Source organism: Rhamphochromis longiceps, linkage group LG12 (assembly GCF_057381845.1).
Source record: "Rhamphochromis longiceps isolate RC_006_pf linkage group LG12, R_longiceps_female_GT1.1, whole genome shotgun sequence".
Lineage (NCBI taxonomy): Eukaryota > Metazoa > Chordata > Actinopteri > Cichliformes > Cichlidae > Rhamphochromis > Rhamphochromis longiceps.
In genome coordinates this window covers 23,285,658-23,307,466 of record NC_140568.1, presented here as the reverse complement: position 1 = coordinate 23,307,466, position 21,809 = coordinate 23,285,658, and the positions used below count along the sequence as shown (strand labels likewise).

The following is a 21,809-nucleotide window of genomic DNA, read 5'->3' as shown; positions in this document are numbered from 1 at the left end:
TTAACTATCCTGGGGAATCGTACTGTACAGCAGAGCACGGGTATATTATACACACAGTTCCTTCACAGGCTTTATTTTTATGAATATAAGACAGATGCTTATGTCTATATATACATTTATTTTTCAAATGACACTGTTCAGCGTCTCCATCATTTTCATATCGTCTCTCATCCCCTAACTTCCGTTCTTCACATCTATCAATCTCTTCTTTCGTCTCAGCCTCTCTTCCATTTTTTCTCACTCCTGTCATCTCTTTCTCTTTCGCGAAATAATAACAGTGTCATAAGTAAAAGCTGCAAAAAATAACCTCTGCTCTTTATATCTCATTTTCATTTTTAGTTTTTGTTTCCCAAGGGAGGCGGAAAAATAAAGAAACACAGAAACAAGCCTTTGACTCACATTTAGTAAAGGAATAGCCACTTTTCCCAGGAAGTCTGCACTTCTGTCTCTGTCCTCATCGTAAACGGTGACCTCAAGTACTGAGTGGATGTCCTTCACATTACTGGACAATACACAAAGACAAACACCAGTGGTACACATACTGAAGGAGCATCACAAATAGGCTTTTGAAAATACTAAATACAGAGAAAACAGGCTAAAAACTGTATAATAAAACACAAGATATTGCAAATGCTTCACATTTCCTCATTACTTGTCAAAAAAATATAAACAGACTTAAATAAAATAATAACTATAAATAGATTTCCTGGTAAAATTCATGAAAATATAAATCTAAACATAGAAGTGAGACGATCAGATCTTTTCACTGCTCAAAATGGTCCAGGACATATTTTTAAAGTAGCAAATGAGCTGATGAAAGTCACAAGAAAAATTGAATAATTTCTATATACTTCTTTCTTTTTTAATGAAACTGTTTACTCAAGGATACGTGTCACTTTTTTGCCTGCATGCATGAACGTGCAGACATACGGGCACTCTTAAAGTCACTCACAAAGTGAAGACCTTGTTCCACTCTGGGTTCAGGTTTTTGTAGACGGTGTGCGTCTGCAGCCGATCGTTACTCAGCTCCACTACACAGAATGGGTCGCTCTTACCTGGAAAGCAAAAAGAAATAAAAATAAAATGTAATAAAACGAGAACAAAAAGAAGGAAAGAACATCCTTCTTAGTGAAAAGATAAAATTAAATTGAGAATCTTAAGTAATTCCAACAGCTTTGTTTATCTCAAATACCTCATACTGTTAAGACATATACTGTAGCATCCTTCCCTTATGTCACATGACAGTTCCAATACCCTGTACTTATCAGAGCTGTAATGAAATGATTCTTTCATTTTTAGCCCCAATATTATACAACAGTATATCAGTGTAAAAGCTGTAAGCCATTTCTATCAGCATCCCGACTCCATGGACAACTAGAAGATAAGCTTCAGGACGACTGCGCCTTGGGCAGTGGCGAGGAAAGGGTGAGAGAGAAAAGCCAGAGAAGACTTTGAAAATGGGTGGTGCGGAGAACACAGAGGTCGAGGTGCTCTGAAGGCCCGAGAATTTGTGAGCTGAACATAAAGGCAGCCAGTCACGGAGCGTGAGAAACGCAGCTCCTCCGAAGACAGCAGTGAGGGGAGCAGCGGCACGATGGCACGAGTAAACGCAAGCACATAATGTCAAAACTATATGATGAATGAACAACAGAGAAAACATTTCTGCATTTTTTACATGGAGAGATGAATAAAAGCACTTTTAAAAAGATTTTTTAAAATGATTAAAAACCGAAATTGATTAAGTTCGAGGACTAGTTTTCAAGTAATATTTTATGGTAATTAAAAGTAAAAACATACAGCCATATTTGGATTTATTATAAGAACTGAATCACGCTGAAAATTAAGGATCACAAATGAAGGAGTGCTGCTAAACTAAAACTTAAACAGACTTATCATTGTTATATGGTTTAGTATAAAGAATATTCATAAATGCTAATTAATTCCAAGAAAACTTTACTACAGTTATGTAACTGCGTAGAGAGAAAGTGAGAGAGACAGAGAAGGAGCTGCTTCCTCCTCCTGAGAATAGCACACTGTGCTATCATAATCAAAACCAGTAATGTCCTATATATTCCCGATTTGTTTACTAACATCTCTCACTTCAAATTCTTTGTACACAGAAAACAGCGAGACCGGCTCCCTATGTTTGCCAGCCCACCTACCTTCAGTGAACTAAAAAAACAACAAAACTCTTAATTTTGACTTTGATCATTATGTTTTATTAAAAACTGTCGGGAGCCGCTGCGAATTTTTTTTTCAAACCTATCACTTGAAAAGGCTGGGTCATTAAGTAAAAAGACGAGGAGAAAAAAAAAATCTCCCTGGCAAATTTCCAGGGAAAGTATTGGGAATACTGAACACTGAAAAGCAGTGTGTGCAAAGTGTGTGTGTGTGTGTGTGTGTGTGTGTGTGTGTGTGTGTGTGTGTGTGTGTGTGTGTGTGTGTGTGTGTGTGTGTGTGTGTGTGTGTGAGCGCCATCGATTAGTGTGATTTTCTCCAAATGTTGTGACAAGGGCAGGACATTTAGTGGGTGTGCAAAGTAAATGTCACTGTGATCAATGCTGAGGCAGAGGCGTTGCCTTTCATATCTGTTTGTGGCGCTCCATTGATGTAGAGTGTTTCAAGTGGATACTGACAGCTACGACTTCTACAGAAAACAAGATACGTTAAAATAGACAAAAGAAAAAAGGCTCGGGCACCTGCTTCTCAGTGCCTCTCTGTTTACACCTCGCCGTCTCTCTTTAAATGCAATTGTTCTTTAAACCACAATTAAATACGGTTGAAATGATTAAACCAGTGAAAAACTTCTTTTTTCGCAGAAAATCTTTCTTAATAATCCCAGAGTGTCCATATCATTCACAATTATAATGTCATTGCCACAGACCAAATCTGATTAAATCTAGACGCAATCACCCAAATTAGGAGATGGAAATTATTTCTGCAGAAGTCCGTCCCTTCCCCCCCATTTTCTCTCTAATATTCTTTTTTTTAATGACACGGCAGGCTGTGTTGCTGCAGAGAGCCAGTTGTTACCGATGGTGAACTTTCACCTTACTGGCCACCAGCACCAGAGGCAGCTGTCTTAACCAATTACACGCTCGGGTTTGAGCTCCACTCAGTGATCATCCAGGTAATGTCTGAGTAAAGCTCCCCCACCACCACCACCACTACCACCACCACCGGGGTCCCATCTCTGTGACAGTGGCGAAGGGTTTGCAGCAAGAAGTGGGCTCAAATTAATTTCAGAGTGCTCTAAGATAAGTGGCAAATGGATACAGTATAGAAAATGAGGAAGCATACTGTAATTGCCTCAGAGAAAGCTTGGAGTCAGTGAGGAGTTTAAGGTTGTAGAGGCAACGCACGGCGCTCTCGTGCCCCTGAATTATCACAGTTAATTATAATTCATGCTTTAAAATGTAAACCAGTGCATTACCATGTTAATTTTAACAGGTCACTCGATATGAGCTGCAATATTTACCAACCATTCAAGTTGTTAAATGTAGACTTCACTGGCAGGGTACACATTCTGTGTCTCTGGTGATGCTGCTGCGGTAGGTACGCGCATGCGTGTGTGTGTGTGTGTGTGTGTGTGTGTGTGTGTGTGTGTGTGTGTGTGTGTGTGTGTGTGTGTGTGTGTGTGTGTGTGTGTGTGTGTGTGTGTCTCACTATTGAAATGTTCTAAGAGTATAGCATCCACTCAGAGGGACAAGAGCTGGCAGACAAAAGGGATTGTTGGTTTTAGAGACTATTTTCAGTTATCCTACTTGGGCTAGAGTGGAGCTACTCCACAAAAACACTCCAATTAGAGAGAGAGAGATGGCCAGAGAGAGAGAGAGAGAGAGAGAGAGCGAAAGAGAGAGGGGAGGAGTAGAAAGAAAAAAAAAAGAGAGAAGAGGAGACGGGCTGGCTGAATGGGAGAGAGATGGTGAACTCTTTCTCGCTCGCTGACCTCCTCTCTCTCTCTCTCTCTCTCTCTCTCCTGTCTCTGTCTGTTTGTCTGTCCTTCTGTTTCTCTCTCACCTTGCTCCTGACCCTCTCTTGGTCTGCGTTGTTAAAATGGGGTGTTCATGTGGTGAGGGCTCTTATGTGGCTCTTACAGAGCTATTGTTTCTGCCAGTGACACGCACACAAGCACACACACACACACACACACACACACACACACAGCATCAGACTCAAAACAGGCACAAGCCATTTAAAAACAACCCCTTTGCCTTGTCTGTTATCAGTATCAGTCCACTGACTGTGGGGTTAGGCTGCTTCTGGAGCAAAATTAAAAGATTTGCTTTTAAGTTCGAGAGCAATACAAATTTAAAGGCATTTTTACATTCAACTGTCTTAATTTTAAGTCTCTCTGGCTATGACAAAAAAAAGTTGTAATGTTGAGTGTAAAAACATTTCTCCAGTGAAACCAATTTTTTTTTTTTTTTTTTTTTCCCTAAATGACATCAGAAACAGCAGTATGCGACATTACGTGATGGCAGAGCTTCAGTTCATCCTTTGTCTTTTTTTTTTTTTTTTTTTTTTACTAAATAGGACAGGGGGAATGAATGAGAGAAAGAGGGGGAGAGAGAGAAAGAAAACCAAAGGGGAGAAGAGACGGTGAGAAGGGGGGGGGAAGAGAGAGGAAAAAAAAAAAGAACTCCTGGGTCACCTGTATGGAGAAAAAAAAAAACAAGCAAAAAAAACAAACAGAGGAGACAGCAAACAACAAAGAGCAACATAATAATAGAGAAAACAAAGCACCATCACAATAAACTAGCTAGTCATAGATATCAATATTTACTAAATAATAAACGATATTGTGCAGCTCGCAAGATAGACAGCGCACAGTGTGCTTTGAGGCAGCAGCCAAGAAAGCTTTAGTCCGCATCTGTGAATACCCATGTGTGCATACCTGTGTGGATCAGCATGCTTGCATTCCAAAGGTTTCTCCATGTAATGATCTGCTAGGGAGTGTGGGGGGGCCACAGCCCCGTCCTCCAGGGTGTGAAGCGGGTATGGAGGAGATCAAAACTCCAGACATCCAGAGGCCCCCAGAACACAAGAGACCATGGAAGACCAACAGAGGGGCAGCCGCGCCACTGTTCCAGTAAGAGCTGAGGAGAGTCCCAGATGAGGGCTCGCCCAGCAGCCGCGGAGCAGAAGTCAGGGGGAGTTGCAGTGACGCGCCCGTGAGCTCCGCCGGCCCCCAGCTGTGCCTGAGTGACCGAGCCCCAGGCCGAGAGGCCGGGGGCACCCCACCTCCAAAGGGGCCCGAGCGAGCCCCAGGCCCCAGGCCCCGACAAGCGGCCGCCAAGGAGTGAGCCGCTGTGTACCCGGACGCCCACCCCCAGACACAAAGAACCACCAACACACCGACACCTGAGGGAGTCCGCCACCGGCAGGGGAAGTGGTGGTGGGTGGAGATAGGCCTCCAAACCTTGGAGGGCCTGAGGTGTCCCCAGAGAGGTGGCGTCTGATACCCAACCTGACATATAGACACAGACATACAGGCACACACAGACACAAACATCCATTCCCACCCTCATGCTCTCATATGCACTCACTCCACACTCAACCAACGTGGAGACAGACATAAAGAGACGCTGTACACACAATCACACTCCCCAAGCGTACTCTACAAACCGGGTCTAGGTACCCTTGCCCCTGGAGGGGGGAATTGCACCCAGACCCAGGTGGTGTTACCCTTTTCCCTGCGGTGGGGAGAGGCAGACCACCCCGACTCCGCAGCAGCAGGGAGGCCCCACACCCCAGACCGCAGTCGGACGGCCAACTCCTCCTACTAGCCCTCCTGCTCCAGCAGGCCGCAGAGAATGGGGGTGGGAGAAGACTCCAAACCTCCCTCCACCCGCTCATTGTAGTGTTGATGCATATGTGTTCTAAGGTGCAATTAAAACCCAGGAGGGCATGGAGCTACCTGCCAAGGAGCAGCAGGTAAGCGCATAGTCCCTCCTGCTAGCCCTCAATGACTAAGTGTATTTAAAATTGAGAGGTGGGCAACGACGTCAGGGGTGAGGTGTACACCCTGATGGTGATTTGGACTCCGTGATTGTGCCCACCCCCAAGATCCTATATGTATGTGTAATGAGAGTGTGAATAATGTGAATGTCTAAGTTGTGGGATAAAATTGAGGCAGAGGCAGCCAGAAGGGGACGGGGGGGGGGGGGGGTAGCCTCCTCTGCACCCTGGTGACATACCCCCACTCCAAGGCCCTGCATGTGTGGGTGGTTGTGGAGGAGCGGGAGGAGGGAGGCAGCTGGAGATGGGGAGGGAAGGAAGGGAGGGGCAGGTAACCCCTCCCTGGGGCCAGCTCCCCCGCTGACCCCAGTAGGCACTCCCACCCTCCGCGACCCGCCAGGGAAGGGGGGCCCAGGCCCATCAGACCGGGGCCCAGTGCAGTAGCGCCCTCCGGCTCCACAGAGCCCTGGACAGTCCACCCAACCCCACCACAGAGAAAACTGCACCCACCCCACCATCCACACATCTTCCAGACTACATAAGACGGTAAACGCCCAGGCTGAGATCTACCTCCACCTCTCCTGTATCTCCCCCTCCTGCAGAGAGTTCCTGAAGAGAAGAAAGCTCCTGCAAGATGTGACCATCCCCCCCACCAGTTGAAGAGCCCCCCAGGCGGCTCGACGCACCGGCGGCACCCTGCTCCAGGGCCGGGCCCCCATGCACCCACCCGCCCACAACCCCGGCAACACACCAACCAGGACCCAAGCCCCCGAGGCCCGGCCCGGGCCCCAGCCCAGAGACGGAGCGCCCCCAGAACCTCACGCCCATCCCGGACCCACCCAGGGGCAGCCAGGTTGCCAGGTCAGTAACCCACGTCCGTCAGCACAGACCCTCCCCTAGCCCCGCTGCACGCAGCCGCGAGGAAACAGTCACCTGAGAGCCAACAGAGCCCCCAACCGGACGTGACCGCTACCCCGGGTTGAGCCCCCCAAGGAAGATGCCTCCGGGGAACCCCCCGACGCCCTAAGCCTGTCCCTACCCCCTCACCAATCACAACAGTGAAGGCGGGACCAAACTATGACCCCCCACCCCCACTAGGTGATGGAGCTGATAAAAGGGGCCCAGAGCAATTGATCTGATGTGGTGGCAGAGGCTGTATCAAGACTAATGTAATCTAATAGATAATTTCTATATTGGTTAGAATTAAGATTATTTTTATTTTTCCAGTTCATGAGGACTGTTTTCTTGGCTATGCATAGGGCAGTGAAGATCATATGGGCTATATTCTTTTCTGAAGTGACATTATCTAAGCTGCCCAGTAGACACACTAAGGGGGAAGTTGGAATGTTACATTTCAGACACTTTGATAAGTCTTCACATATCTCGCGCCAAAACTTTTGCACTGGTGGACAGAACCAAAGAGCGTGGATGTAATTGTCTGGTGTATTGCCTTGACAGTGTGAGCAGTTGTTGAAAGATGTAAAGCCCATCTTGAACATCCGATGACCTGTATAGTGCACTCTATGAAGTATTTTGTATTGTATTAATTGCAGACTGGGATTTTTAATTAATTTAAAAGTTTTTAAGCAAATCTGAGACCAGAAGTTTTGGTCTAGGTTGACTGATAAATCTGCTTCCCACTTTGCAGTAGGAAGGGATATTGATTCATCTAATTTAGAAAGTGTTCTGTATATTTTAGATAATAATTTGGGGGATTTAAGAGTAAGAAAATGTGCCGCACTTAGTGGTGTTTGTAATTCAACTTGACTGAGGTTAAATTTCTTTTTTACTATGGATTTAATTTGTTGATATTCTAAAAACCTTGTCTTGTTGATCCCATATTGTTCAACTAGTCTGTCAAATGGAATAAATTCTGTTCCCTCTAATATATGTTCTAAGTATTTAATTCCTTTACAACTCCATTCTGGGAAATTAATCATATTATTGTTTTGTAATATGTCAGGGTTATTCCAGATAGGTGTACGTTTGCATGGGATTAATGAAGACTCCGTTATTTTTAGAAACTCCCACCATGCTGTTAGAGAAAAGCTGATGTTGATACCTTTAAAGCATTCATGTCTTTTGATGTTTGAGCTAATAAATGGTAGGTCTGAAATCTCTAGATCCTTGCATAGTGCCTGTTCAACATCTAGCCAGGGCTCAACTAAGAAGGTATGTTTTAACCATTCTGAGATGAACTGAAGCCTGTTGGCTAAGAAGTATTGGTGAAAATTAGGCAGATCTAATCCTCCTCTATCCTTGGTTCTTTGTAGCGTTTTTAAGCTAATACGCGGGGGTTTATCTTTCCAAAGGAATTTGGAAATATATGAATCCAGAGATCTGAACCAATCTTGTGATGGTTTGTTAGGGATCATCAAAAATAAGTAATTTATTTTTGGCAAGATCATCATTTTTATAGTGGCGACCCTTCCCATGAGTGATATGGGTAAAGATTTCCATCTAGTCAGATCGCCTTCTACTTTCTTTAGAAGTGGGATGTGGTTTAGTTTAGTTAAGTCTGAAAGCTTAGGAGAGACATTAATACCTAAATATTTAATATTTCCGGATTGCAGTGGGGCAGAGGAAGAATTATGGAAGGAGCAGTTAATGGGGAGAACTGTAGATTTTGGCCAGTTAATTGAATAATCTGAAACTCTTGAAAACCAGTTTATTAAAGTAATTACCTCAGAGAGGTTGGTTTGTGTGTTTTGCAGAAAAAGCAACACATCATCCGCATAGAGACTGATTTTATGTTCTATGTTCTTACATTTTATGCCCTTAATTGTTGTAGCCTGTCTAAATGCTGCTGCTAGAGGTTCGATAAAAATTGCAAAAAGTGAAGGGGAGAGTGGGCATCCCTGTCTGGTGCCCCTCAGGAGACAGAAGCTGGAGGATGTCTGGTCATTTGTTCTGATACGAGCCGTTGGGGAATTGTATAATATTCTTATCCAGTTTATGAAAGAGTTTCCAAAACCAAATTTGTGTAAAGTTGCGAATAAAAATTTCCAATTAACTCTGTCAAATGCTTTTTCTGCATCTAGAGATAATATTATGGTTTCGATGTTTTTATCGTATGAGTAGTCTATTAAATTAAGTAATCTACGAGTGTTTGTTGAGGAGTGCCGACCTTTTATGAAACTAGTTTGGTCAGGATGAATCAAGAGGGGTGTCATTTTCTCTAATCTCTTTGAGAGAGCTTTGCAGATTATTTTAAGGTCTACATTTAAAAGAGAAATTGGACGATAGCTTGAGGGAAATAAAGGGTCTTTGCCTGGTTTTAGCAGGAGACTAATGTTGGCAGAATTCATATTTGGTGGTAGTCTGCCCTTTTCCTCGATTTCCTGCAACATGCTGTGGAATACTAGTGCCAAAATTGTCCAGAATTCTTTGTAGAATTCTGCAGGGAAGCCGTCTGGACCTGGAGCCTTATTATTGGGCATACTTATCAGGGCTTCCTGGAGTTCACTTGGCGTCAGTGGCGAATCCAGTTCCATTGCTTGACTGTCTAGTAATTTTGGAAGAGTTACGTTGTCAAGAAACATATCAATTTCATTTTTAGATGGGTTTATTTGTGGTGAGTATAAAGTTTCATAGAAATCCCTAAAAATGTTGTTTATTCTTCCAGGATCATATATTGTGTTCCCCGATAAATCTTTAGCAGCACATATAGTTATTTTTTCTTTATTTATTTTTAGCTGGTTAGCTAGAAATCGACCTGATTTGTTACTGTGTTCAAAATTCTGCAAGCGAAGTCTTTGTATAAGGAATTGTGTTTTTTTATTAATAGTTTCATTTAATTCTAGTTTTGTTTTGCATATTTTGTTCAATGTTTCCTGATCTTGGTGGGACGCGTAGGCTTCTTCTAGTGATTTGATGTTTTTTTCTAATTCCTGAATATTTTTGTTTTCTTCTTTCTTTTTGTGTGATGAGAAAGAAATTATTTTACCTCTCAACACAGCTTTCCCTGCTTCCCATAGAACAGAAGCAGATATTCCGGGAGTGTCATTAAAGTCTAAATATGAAGTCCATTCCTTTTTAAAGTATTTAATAAAGTCTTCATCTTTAAGTAGTGATATATTAAATCTCCAGTTTTTACTTGGCGTAGTATTATTCTTGTGCATTAGTGTTAAAGATACAGGAGCATGATCGCTGACAGCTATAGGATGAATCTCAGTGTCTGAAATGTCACACAGCAGTGAGCTGCTGACCAAAAAATAATCCAGACGAGAGTAAGAGTGATGAACATGCGAGAAAAAAGTATATTCCTTACTGGTGGGGTGAAGAGAGCGCCATGCATCGCAAAGACCAAAGTCGTTCATATACTGTTTGATTATATTTGTGGACTGCCAATTACGCTGAGTTCCTGTTGTGTTGAGCCTATCCATTTCTTCATTTAGTCCAAGGTTGAGGTCACCGCCAAGAATGAGTGTGCAATCAAGGTGTTCAGAGAGTGCACTAAAAAAACCGTGGAAGAATGAGGGTTCATCAACATTTGGACCATATATACTAACAATACATAGTTTTTTGTTCATTATTGATAGTTTAATAATTAGAAATCTACCCTCTGGATCTATAACTGTATCGAGTACTGTAAAATTAACATTTTTATGTATTAAAATTGCTACTCCCCGTTGTCTAGAATTATAACCGGCTGCAAACACGTTAGGAAACTCAGGTGTTTTAAGTTCATTTAAACCTGTGACAGGTTTGTGAGTTTCTTGTAATAAAACAACATCTGCCTGTAGTTTTTTAAGCTGGTTAAATATTTTTAACCTCTTTCCTCTGGTGCCAGCTCCATTTACAAACCAAAATTTTTTTTAATTTAAATTGCTTTTAAACTTTTTTTTACTTTGCTAATCTAATTAATATGTATCCCATGTTATAACGTCCAAACTATTGCAAATGTTAGATACCAGTCCAACCTGAGCACATGCTAAGTAAAATATTACCGCTAGTTCCCAAGGCATGTCATATTTTACTGTGAAGTTAGTCTGTTGCAATAATTTCAAACCTCCGCAGGCTATAGAGATACTTCTAAAAAAAAAAAACATGTTTTCAATAACTGTATCAAACCGGCAAAGACAAATTGAAAGACAAACGGCTAATAAACAATCCGCAGTTTTCCTCCGTTTATATTCCGAGAGAAATTCATGAAGCTTAGACAAACAAACGATGAACTCCCCAATATGGTCGCAGAGCAAATTTATGCTCCAAGTGAAATACATGAACCAGGGAACCATTTGGCTTGCACTCTGACTGCTCCAGCCGCTCCCTGCAATAACCCAAAATCAACCAGCTCCGCTCTGTGTTTGCTAATGGGACTATGGATGTTTCAAATAGAATAAAACTCCAGACTCTCTTTCTCTCTCTCGCCATCACACACACACACACACATATTTTCTCCCTTTACTAGATAATACAGAGTGAAAAACTAGGCCTGTCCACTGTAGACCTAATTAAAAGTAAGAATTAATGGAGAATGGAGGATTCAGAGAGAGCAAGCAGAGAGAGCAAGCAGAGAGAGCGCGGGAGGAGGGATGAGAGTGATTTGTTGGTTCAAATGTGTACTTTTTCTCTATTATTCAAATGAGCAGCCTGCATCTTTTCTAAAAATGCAGACAAATTTAGCGTCCTGCACAAAGTCGACTTTAACTCTCTCTGAGGAGTCTCGTAAAAGATCATCCCTTAAACAAAAATTACGCCCTGACTTTATCTTTGGTGAGATTTATGGCAGATTGCTGGTGGAGGAAACTGCTGTCTAGATGCGAACATTATGCAAAAGTTATTTAGAGCAAAAGATATATATTTGTCTTGATAGTGTCACCAATCAGATGTTCTAGCAGTGCTCAAAGTGATAGCAGAAACAGAAATTGCAAAACATCAGCAAAACTTTTTAAGTGTATAAATATATGAGCATGAATCTAAGTTAAAAATAAATCTATATATAGAAACTAATTTATGGAAATGTACAGCAAATGAGGACTACAGAGGGCACAGCACTGTTGTTTGGACTACAGGTCAGTGTCTTACCTGTGACATCTGCTGCCATTAAGCCCTCAGCCCTGATAACCTTAACTTGGACCACGCCGACATCTTTCAGGTTGTGGAATGACCTCCAGAGGCTCTGAAACATCCCAGAAACAGGGGTGAAAGGTCAAAGAGGATGGCAAATTAGCACCGAAGTGAAAGGCATGTCAATAGCCTGACATTTCATAAAGAGAGGAAAGGGTAGATTATGTCCTTTACCAGCCTTTATTTGAAAATGTAGAGCTGGCATTTATCGAGTCGGGTCTAGTGGAGAAATGGCTGGATTTAAATTTAATGAAATAGTTGTGCATGTCTATTTCAAGTGTTTCCTAATTTTTTACCTTTAAATGTTATGATTTTACCGAATTTTTCGGTAAAGTAGAGGAGCAGTGCTGAAATGACAACAGCAAACAAAAATAATAGGAGTCTTTGATTTCAGAAGCATCTTATTAAGTAGAATAACATCAAAGTTGTACAGACTTTAGCATTGAAAGGGAAATTTGTGGAAGTTTGTTACAATTGTTACTGCACAACAGTTTTTGCTATCTCAAATGCAAAGACATTTATACTCTGTTTTAAAGAAAACTAGCTTTTTACAGAGCAAGAAGTTATTCTATATGGATAATGTGAAAAGAAACAACAACAACACTGAGATCTAACTGATATTAATGTGCCTCTTTTGTGTTTGCTTCACACAGAGAGATAGGGAAAAATATGATAAAACATAATGTGCTGAGGAAACATAATAGGTGACGAATGACTTGCAGGCAAACAGAGCACATGAAGTCTACAGTGAGAAGGGATGCACTGTATGCACAACGTTTCAATAACCAGGACGAGGATGACTGTGTAAAAATGAGTCTGTAAATCTCACGAAGACCTGTGGAGATCATCGGCGCGACCACGAGGCGTGACCAGTCGCGCACACATGCAACCGCAAAGTTGTGCTTTTGTTCACACCCAGATTCTCAGGTATAAACACATGCATAGAAAACCTACACTCGGGCCAAATTGAGTAGCATGTCGGCGTGTCTTAAAAGCAGAGTGGAAATGCACTTCACTTCAATTTATTTCTCTCTCTCTGGCAATAACCCCTTCCATCCCCAAAGGAGTAATTATAATTTAAATTTCAGAGTCCGGGCCAGGCTACAGACTTAATTCATTATTACCAACTCTGTCAGACTCTGCCTGTTTCCAGCGATATCATTGTCCAAACGCTCTCTAAAGGAGATGAGAGGGGAGAGTGTGCGAAAGAAAGAGAGGGGGGAGAAACAGAGTGCGCAAAAGAGAGACATACAGAAAGAGAGCGCGAGAGAGGGGACAACTCTCGATTTTTAAGGCACGATTTCTCTGAAGATACAGCTGCTTGTTGTGATTATTGGTGAGCAGCAAAGAAGGCGGGGGAGAAAGAGGGGAGAAAAGAGTCGGCAAGAGGGCATGTGGGGGGCGGCAGAGGAAGAGGCAAGGGCAAACTAATAGCTGAACAGTTTGTGTGCTAGAGTTCAAACAGTAAACACGCCGCGATCGGAATGATCCAGCTGTTGGGCTGGGGATCGAAGATCAATACTTTTTTGGCAATGATCAAAGTGTGCCTATAGCGAGGAGTATTAAGAAATGGCACGGGGGTCTGGACATTAATCTCTGTAATGTATCCAGTTTTGACTTTGTTATTGGTCAGATTAAAAATTGTGTTAAAGTCAGATTTCAATCAAAAGCAAATGTTGTAAATACGTGTGTGCTTTCCTCTCAATACACAGATATGCAAAAATGGTACAAGACTAAATGACTTCTTTAATGTATTGATGCTGAGACCCCCCCGAAACGTTCCTATGTAATTCAGCCCCTCCTCCCACCATATGGACTCCCTGAGGGGACCTTTAGAGTTCAGCCTCAATCCATGATTGGTAGAAAGAACACACCCGACCTCCACAAGGATTCAAATCCTCATCAGAAAGACAGACAGGAATAGATGGCTTGGATAGACAGGTAGAAGGAAAGACAGAAAAGAGGCCAAGACCGACCCCCCCTACCCCTAGCGCCCCACTTATGGCTCCATCCACACCCTCATCAGCTCGCAGGTGGAATTATGGGGATAAGGAGGAAATGAAAAAGGAGGGTGGAGAAGAAAATTAAAGGACACAGAGTTGGCTTTCATAAGACAAACCCCCGCCCTGTCTTTGACTGACATCCTGTCACTATGATGTCTTCTTCCCGTCTCTGTCGCACTCCGCAGACACATAAACACACAAAGTGAATCAGCGCCGGCATAGACTTATGACTCACTGTCATCTTTTCAGCATGTCACCTTTCATCACCACCGCATAACATTTCACACTCACACGCAAACATATATACATGGTTCTGATTCGCTCTGATTTCATGCAAGGCAGCTGTAGGTTTTGGAGTCAAGCACCCCAGTAGCTGTCCACTAACTTCACATCCTCAGGGCTTAATGGTAAACATTTGGCTCTCACATAATCTAACCACTAACGGGTTTAGATGTGAGCCTAACTGAATGACATATTATGCACTTTATTTGTCTGAATTTTGTGTGGCTGATGATGATAAGCATCTGAAAAAGGGGAAGGCTATTGCCTGACTATACTAAAGCATTTATAGAGTTATAGGTCAGTTGGTTAACAGACACAGTAAAAATTATGTGATGTTCATTGATATGGAACAATCAAAGATTCCCTGCATAGGATTTTAATCGGCTGCCATCTCTTATTTAAAACAAATCGAGCCTGCACGCAACCTGAGGCGTGGTTATAGCAAGAGTTTTTCAAACTGGCATCACCTCTAGCAGCTCTAAGTGTGCTTCTGTGACAACCTGCACAAACTGAAGGCTGCTGTAAACTGTCTGCATCCCCAAAACCTCCTTTATTTTAAGAGTCTCTGCCAAAGTTGCTCTTTGCTCATCTCACAACTTAGCGCAGCCCCTTATTTCACTTCCTGTCCAGGTTGTGTCCTTTTGCTTCACCTTAGAGCAGTGCTCCAAAGTGGGTCGAGGGGTGTGCGTGTGTGTGTATGCGTGTGCGTGTGTATGCATGCGTGCAACACAGCACATGGGGGTGTATGGTGAAGTACCACCACTTTAGTGGAGGTCACCATGTCCTCCTCGTCTCATCCACCCATCTTGTGGCCAACTCAAGCCCATTAAGAGCCATTAGTGTGTGTGCTACTTTGCCATCATAATGCATAAATCTCTTTCTCTCATTTTCCCTCTCTGCCTTCATCCCTTTCTACTTCTGGGAAACAGTAATTAGGGATGAAGGAAAGGTTACAGTGAGCAATAGAACGTCTAAGGTAGTTGCCTATGAGTGAGTGCATTGCACCATGTTGCATATCTCCATTGTCAGATGCATTCAAATTAGTTGGCACAGAAAATCTTGTGTATTCATTTACTCGCACACATGCAGAAGCAAGCGCACGCAGGCACACAGTGACCTGGCAAAAACACAGACACAAAAATCTATTACAATTCAGAAGATATTAATGAGCTCAGTGCTATCAAAATGTCCCCGCACTCAGATGTCTGTTATCGTATTTCATCAATGGCCACAGATTGAATTGGGGAAAAAACCAAACAAATTGCAGCCATTTGAGGTGCGCTCGTAGCGTTTGTGTGGAACAAAGTGACAAGGACATTTCCAGTTTGGAACACAATGATTCTCTAAAACGAAGACAGTAATATCTTCTTAAAAACTCTAGATTTACATGTAGGTGTGTTTGCAATCCACTGCTACACCTAACCTTAAAGTTATCTTTTGTGCGCCTTTTCATCACGAGCAGAGTGTCTACGCTGCCGAAGGGTGCGACAAGCGGACGATTTTGAGTTTTCTTATGAAGGTATCTGCTTTTCAAAGCTGCGATTCCCTGCCATTTTATTAGTTACACACAGGTAGACGCTTTTTTTTTTGCACATGTCCATACATGTGAGCTTGTTTATGGCTAGCAGTAGTGCATGCTTTGTGCAGGCTTGTGCTGGACAGCTGATTTTTCAAGCAGATAATACCAGTCGGTAAAAATGTGCCTACACATACACCTACGCCTGCACACATCCACACATGCACACACTGGGCAGATTAGTAGGCTTTGAGCAGCACTGTTATGTATTACTGGTGGTACTTGGTCTTAGCAGTGCTCTTTGATAAGGTACATCTTTATTAAATTCTCCAACTGAAAGACTGCCAGTCTGAGGAAAAGGAATATGTTAATAGGTAAAGACCATTCAAGTCTCCAAACCGACCTCACCATGCCCCTCCATCTGCAACCCCCCACCACCTTCCTTCACCCTCTATCTCGCCATCCCTTCATCTAACAGGAGCCATAGCGGCAACAGACAAAGAACTGAGGTTGCTGGGAGAGCAGGAGAGAAATGGAGAGAGAGAGGAGTAGGAGAGAGAAGGAAGCAGGAAAAGAGGTAGGTGAGGAAAGTAAAATGTGTCGCCTTCAACCGAGCAGAAAAACGGGGTCTGCATGAGTTGTGAGAGAGGTGAAATAGCTTTTTCTTTTCATTTTACACGCCTTCCCTTTTCGGCGCAACCCTCACCCTTTACCCCTCGCCCCCTATTACACACATTCAGGCAAACACACATACACGCACCCATTCTCCTAGCCCTCATTTTGTGACTGTCAGGAGAGGCACAGCGTGTTTGTGTCTCAGTCCTCGAGCTCCCCCCTCTGATGTTGTGTGGTTTCTGCAACGCGTAGCAGAGCGGTCGACCTCCCGTGGCTAGCCAATAAGGCACCGCCACGGTTATGTAGGTCGTGGCACCGATGTTCGGCAACTGCAGCTTAGGCACACATTGAAAGAGGCATACACACACCAGCTAGGATGTGCTACTGGGTACCAGTTCAGATGTAGAAATCCAAACAAATTGTCTAATCTCACAAGTACCGACAGCCCAGGTGAAAACACACAGACACGTATGATACACCCACATGTACACAAGCAGATCTGTTTAAGTCAACATACGTTCCAACAACTCGCCCAGACAATTAAATCCAATAGGTCATAAAAATAAATAAATAAATCAGGGTGAAACTCAAATTAACCAATTAGGCAAACAAATATCCTACATATGGTAAAATGAAATTTTACAGTGAAACAAATTTGGCTGCAGCACTGAGAGATAGCATGACACATAATTCTGTTGATGGACAGAGAAATGTCCCCTGTGTGAAAGCTGTCACTGAATCAAATCCATTTAAGTGTGTGCGTGTGTGTGTGTGTGTATTTTTTGCATCAAGATGTAAAGATGACAGGGTGTGAAGGGTTAACTAGACTAAGACAAAGACACAAAACCATTGTGTTGAGTGGAGGGCCTCTGAAGCAGATGGGGCCTTAGGGCTCTCTCCCGCTTGCTCGTTGCCCTTCACTTTCTCCCTCACTGTCTGTCTCCCTCTAGCTTAACGATAACTGGCTTATGAGCTCGGACATTTTCAGTCAAACGACTGAACCCGCTTGCACTGCTTTCTTGACCTCTCAACCCCCGTATCCGTTTCTGTATCTCCTACTCTGTTGCCTTTCACATCATCTAATTATAAATCAAATCTAAGCACACTGGCTTGTGAAAAAAGACATCTTGATGAGAGAAATTACTCTTCACAAAATGTGATTGGCCATTTTGCCACACTGTCAGGTATATGTCTATATACAAATACCTATAAGTATATGGATATAGAGTAGCTCTGATGTAATTTCTTTTCCTAAGCGCTAACATATTGTGTACTTTCCTCACAAAATTATTAATGCAATCACAGCTTAACGTAAGCTCAAATGCTAACTCACATATCTCTGCTTGATCTGGTGCCGCTCGTGCGGGTCATCCAACATGTTGACTGACAGGTCTGAGATGGAAACAGCAGCAGAAGCAGTGAGTGTAACCAGCAGCACCAGAACACCTTCACCTTCTTCCAGTGGCAGGTCCAATTTGTGTGTGTGCTCTTTACTAAGAAGCGACAGGTCAATGGTACACCTAGAGAAAAGAATAAACAGACACAAAATGAGAAAGTTGTAGACTTTGTGATGAAACTGACAATGAAACATACTGCAGGCCTTATATACTAAAAGAGACAAACAAAGTCATGGTAGGGGTTTGTGTTTACAGAAAGAAATGTGTCTAAATTACTGCAGAGCGCCCGTGAAATAAAAGAAGAATATAGAGAATCTCAGGTTTCTTTTGTTCATTTTTTATCACCTCACTAACTGAAGTTAAGCATCACTTAATAAGCAAACATCTTGTGTAAGATAAAAGCAACAGACGGAAATTCAGCCAAAGCTGACACCATTAATACCTTTTAGAAGACACTTGAAAGCATCTTCTCTTGATTGAATTGATTTCTTAGCATGCCTTTAATATATCTACAGCTAAAACAGAGGCAGGCCAACAGTAATTGCTTTACTTGGGCCAAACAGTTCAAAGCAAAGGTTTGCTCAAGTACATCCACTCTGATGAAAGACAAATGAAAGAAATCATTCTCACTATGAAAGACTGTAGGGCAGTGTTTCAATATGCACAGGATTGAGATGCTCTGCAATAATCAATGCTGAGAATTAGGCAAATAAGACAACTTTGTACTAAAACTAACCCTTACTAAAATGCACCTTTTATCAGCCTGAATAAGCAGTAAGCCTTAATCAACCATACAATTAAAAAAAACAAAAAAACAAAAAGCAAACAAAACAAAATATCCAGACGCTCCGGTAAAGACCATCGTACCGTCCCATGAAGTCGTCCTTCTTGCCAGCATCTTTGTCCCAGACTGTAATGTCCACAAAGCCTCCCTGCTCATCGTACAAGTGGAAATCAAACTGTTCTCTCCACTGAGGGTTCAGCGTTTTTGAAATTGTCTGAAAAAAAAAAAAAATCAAACAAGGACATTCACTCTGCCCATGTGTCCATTTGTTAATGTGAGCTATAATTTGTTAGATAATATATGAGCTGGAACCGCTATCAAAATAAAGAGAGTCAAATAAATAGTATAAAGAAATAACAAGTAAAATAAAGAGCATAAAAAATGTAAATATGCCTGCAGAAAGATAACACACAACTAGAGCTGATTTTAAAGACTGATACTGATATTTGGTGACTCGAAAATTATAAAGTTTTATCAAAATTCTATAATCTTAACATCATCTCATTCGTGTGGCTTACCTTACTCTTGTACTTTTGGTGACCCATCCTGAATTTGACGTAAGGGTCACTGAGACCATTGGCATCCATTGGCTGCAGGCCATGGCCCTCTATGAGACTGATGCTGACTATACCTCGCCATAACTGGGCTTTTCGGTGTACATCCGACAGACGCATACTCTGATACTGCAGCAATCACACACACACACAAACACACACGTACACATTTATACATTTGCATGCACATAGAAACAAACCCACAAAATAGAAGAAATTGCAGCATTCATCAATTTATCAAGGCTTGCATACACTTTGCACTTCATTCACTGGAAAATAACCGATATCAAATGCATTGAGGCGACACATAAAGAGCAGGCACAAGAAACAAGATAATACTTGAACATAAAATGTGGTAATTCAAGGTAATTTGCTATGTATGAGTTCACCTGACATGCCAGGGCCTCGCTATAAATTACAGCACTGCATTATCCACTTACTGTGAACAATTTCTTGGCAATGCTAAAAAGCGTTATTACTGTGAGTATCAACATTTCATCCATATTTGTGCAAAAATGCACAATATGTATCATAACCTCCTTTTATTCTTAAACAGGGTACAGCAGCGTGAATATTCATTTTTATTGTACATATTCTAAACATTATGTTAGAAAAAGGAATAAAAGGGAACAGACTTGTCAGTTTTTACTCCAAAACTTGGGGAACCTCGCAGTTACTTATAGTTTTCCTCTGTACAGTACATTATTATTCCATCTGGCTACTGTAAACTACTGTAATTCAGATTGATTATTCTCCATATTTTAAGTCTTTTTTTACCCTCAACACTTTTCTTAGCACTTACAGGCCTATTTAACCTCTCTTTGAATCGTGTCAGTATCCTTCACTAAAACAAAGAGCAGGGTTATTTATTTGTCAAACAAATACACTTCCACTTTCTCCCTCTGCCTTGCTCTCACCTCCTTCCTTGTTAGGAAGAACATATTAGCATAGCTTTTGTTTTGAGGGTGAATTTCATTAAACTCTGAACAAACCCTGCCTCGCAAGCGCAGGCCTTTGATCTAGAGATGGAGCTTCTTAATTTCCATTCTCCAGACATTAAACATTGGGAATAGCTCCCTGCATTAAATCCAACCTCCCATACAGCAACTCCCACATCCTCCATGGCTCCCGTTCACTGCTACCAACACGCTATATGCTAATGATGAGAGGTCGCTGTTATGTCCTACTGTATTAGAGCACAATCCCTTTTCCCTTGCATCCTTCTTTTTTGTTCCCACATATTTGTTGTTATAGAAAACCATGGGCTATTTGGATTAGGAATCCATATCTCACTGCCAGAACACAGCAGGATGGAGCGCATACACAAAGATGTTCACAGGCTGAAAGTCTTTTAATACAGTTTAAGAACTAATACTGTGTTGCACAGGGTTAAACTTTTGCCAGCCCTCTCGAAGCAGAAAACATATAAAAAATATTCCCAAAATCAGCATTTTGCCCTGTGGTAAAGTTAGAGAGACCTGTATTAACATGCCTCTGCCTCCTAATTATTATTTTAAAGTTTGCATCTTCTACACAGTGGGTTCAATAGTCATATATGCTTCTTTAAGGAAGAAGCGGTGGTGTAAAAATAACTATGTACTGTATGCAACACAGAGGCAAGCAGTGCTTTTTTGGTGGGGTAGCAAAAGCAAATAGTTAGTGTTTCAGTGAATTCCCGAGTCACAGGCAGGGTGGCACAGTTTGAAGGCTTCAAAGGCTTGGTTTGGGGAGGCACGATACAGCAGGACGCCTGCCCATCTCCAAACAAACATACTTCAAATGTCTCTTGGTGGATATCATAAAGTTTCTATCTCAATAACACTAAAAGTGAAATGTGAGTAAAAAAAACAAACAAACAAAATAAAAGTGTGAATAAACTCAATTTTGAGCTCAAAATTGTTCCTGTCACTAAAATTGCTGAATTGAAAGAACAGACAAGGTATGTGCATCATGCACGAGCCAGTAAGAAGAAGCGGAACATCAAACAGCATGCTTTCTGTTCAACCTCACAGCCAACAAGAATCACAAAAAATGAAATCAAAAGTTAACAGCCCCTTATGTGCGGCAAGATGGGAACTCATAATGACGTCAAAATGTTTTTTCACTGGATGGAAAAGGGGTCTAGGAGTGTCCTGTAGTCAGTAAAAAAGTCAAAAGTCAACAATACTTCATATCTCACAGCGTATTTGCTGTAGAGGACTTCTTAAAAACCCCAGAATAGAAATCTGCCTTATTTTCCCACATAATAGCTGCAATGCACTGCAAATCAAGGGTGGAAGAAGCACAGAGATCTCACTGATGAATGATTCGAACTGCTTCAAAGTGTAAAAATCAGTGGAATCACAAAAAAGAAAATTCTGAAGCTGCATTATTACTGACTGATTTCACAAAAATGGCACCAAAGTTAGCAAGTTTTTAATAAAAGTTCTAACAATTATTGCTGATCTTTACAACTAGTACAGCAAGTGCTCTTGAAAAAAAATGCTACTGACTGTAAGGTATTTCCTCCACCCTTAATATTTATATCACATATAGTTAGGTCCATACATAGTTGGAGAGCTGTTCACAGAAACATATTTCAATTATAGTTCTATAATGGACATGGACATAATGTGCAGACTCTAA

The 21,809-nt window shown here is 41.9% G+C and overlaps 1 protein-coding gene across 7 annotated transcripts in view; it reads right to left on the bottom strand.

The window, feature by feature from the left end:
- Positions 1 to 21,809, bottom strand: part of LOC146657274 (multiple C2 and transmembrane domain-containing protein 1-like) — a 147,222-nt gene that overhangs the window by 46,010 nt on the left and 79,403 nt on the right. For all 7 annotated transcript variants that reach the window (XR_014914047.1, XM_085425252.1, XM_085425249.1 and 4 more), the window contains 6 exons: positions 19,149 to 19,313; positions 18,714 to 18,844; positions 17,783 to 17,969; positions 11,992 to 12,085; positions 953 to 1,055; positions 400 to 502 (listed from right to left, as the gene is read on the bottom strand). Coding sequence is in view for 6 of the 7 variants with exons in the window: in XM_085425252.1 (XP_085281378.1) it covers positions 400 to 502; positions 953 to 1,055; positions 11,992 to 12,085; positions 17,783 to 17,969; positions 18,714 to 18,844; positions 19,149 to 19,313 (783 nt within the window). In the remaining variant the exon portion in view is untranslated. The remainder of the gene's footprint in view (positions 1 to 399; positions 503 to 952; positions 1,056 to 11,991; positions 12,086 to 17,782; positions 17,970 to 18,713; positions 18,845 to 19,148; positions 19,314 to 21,809) is intronic.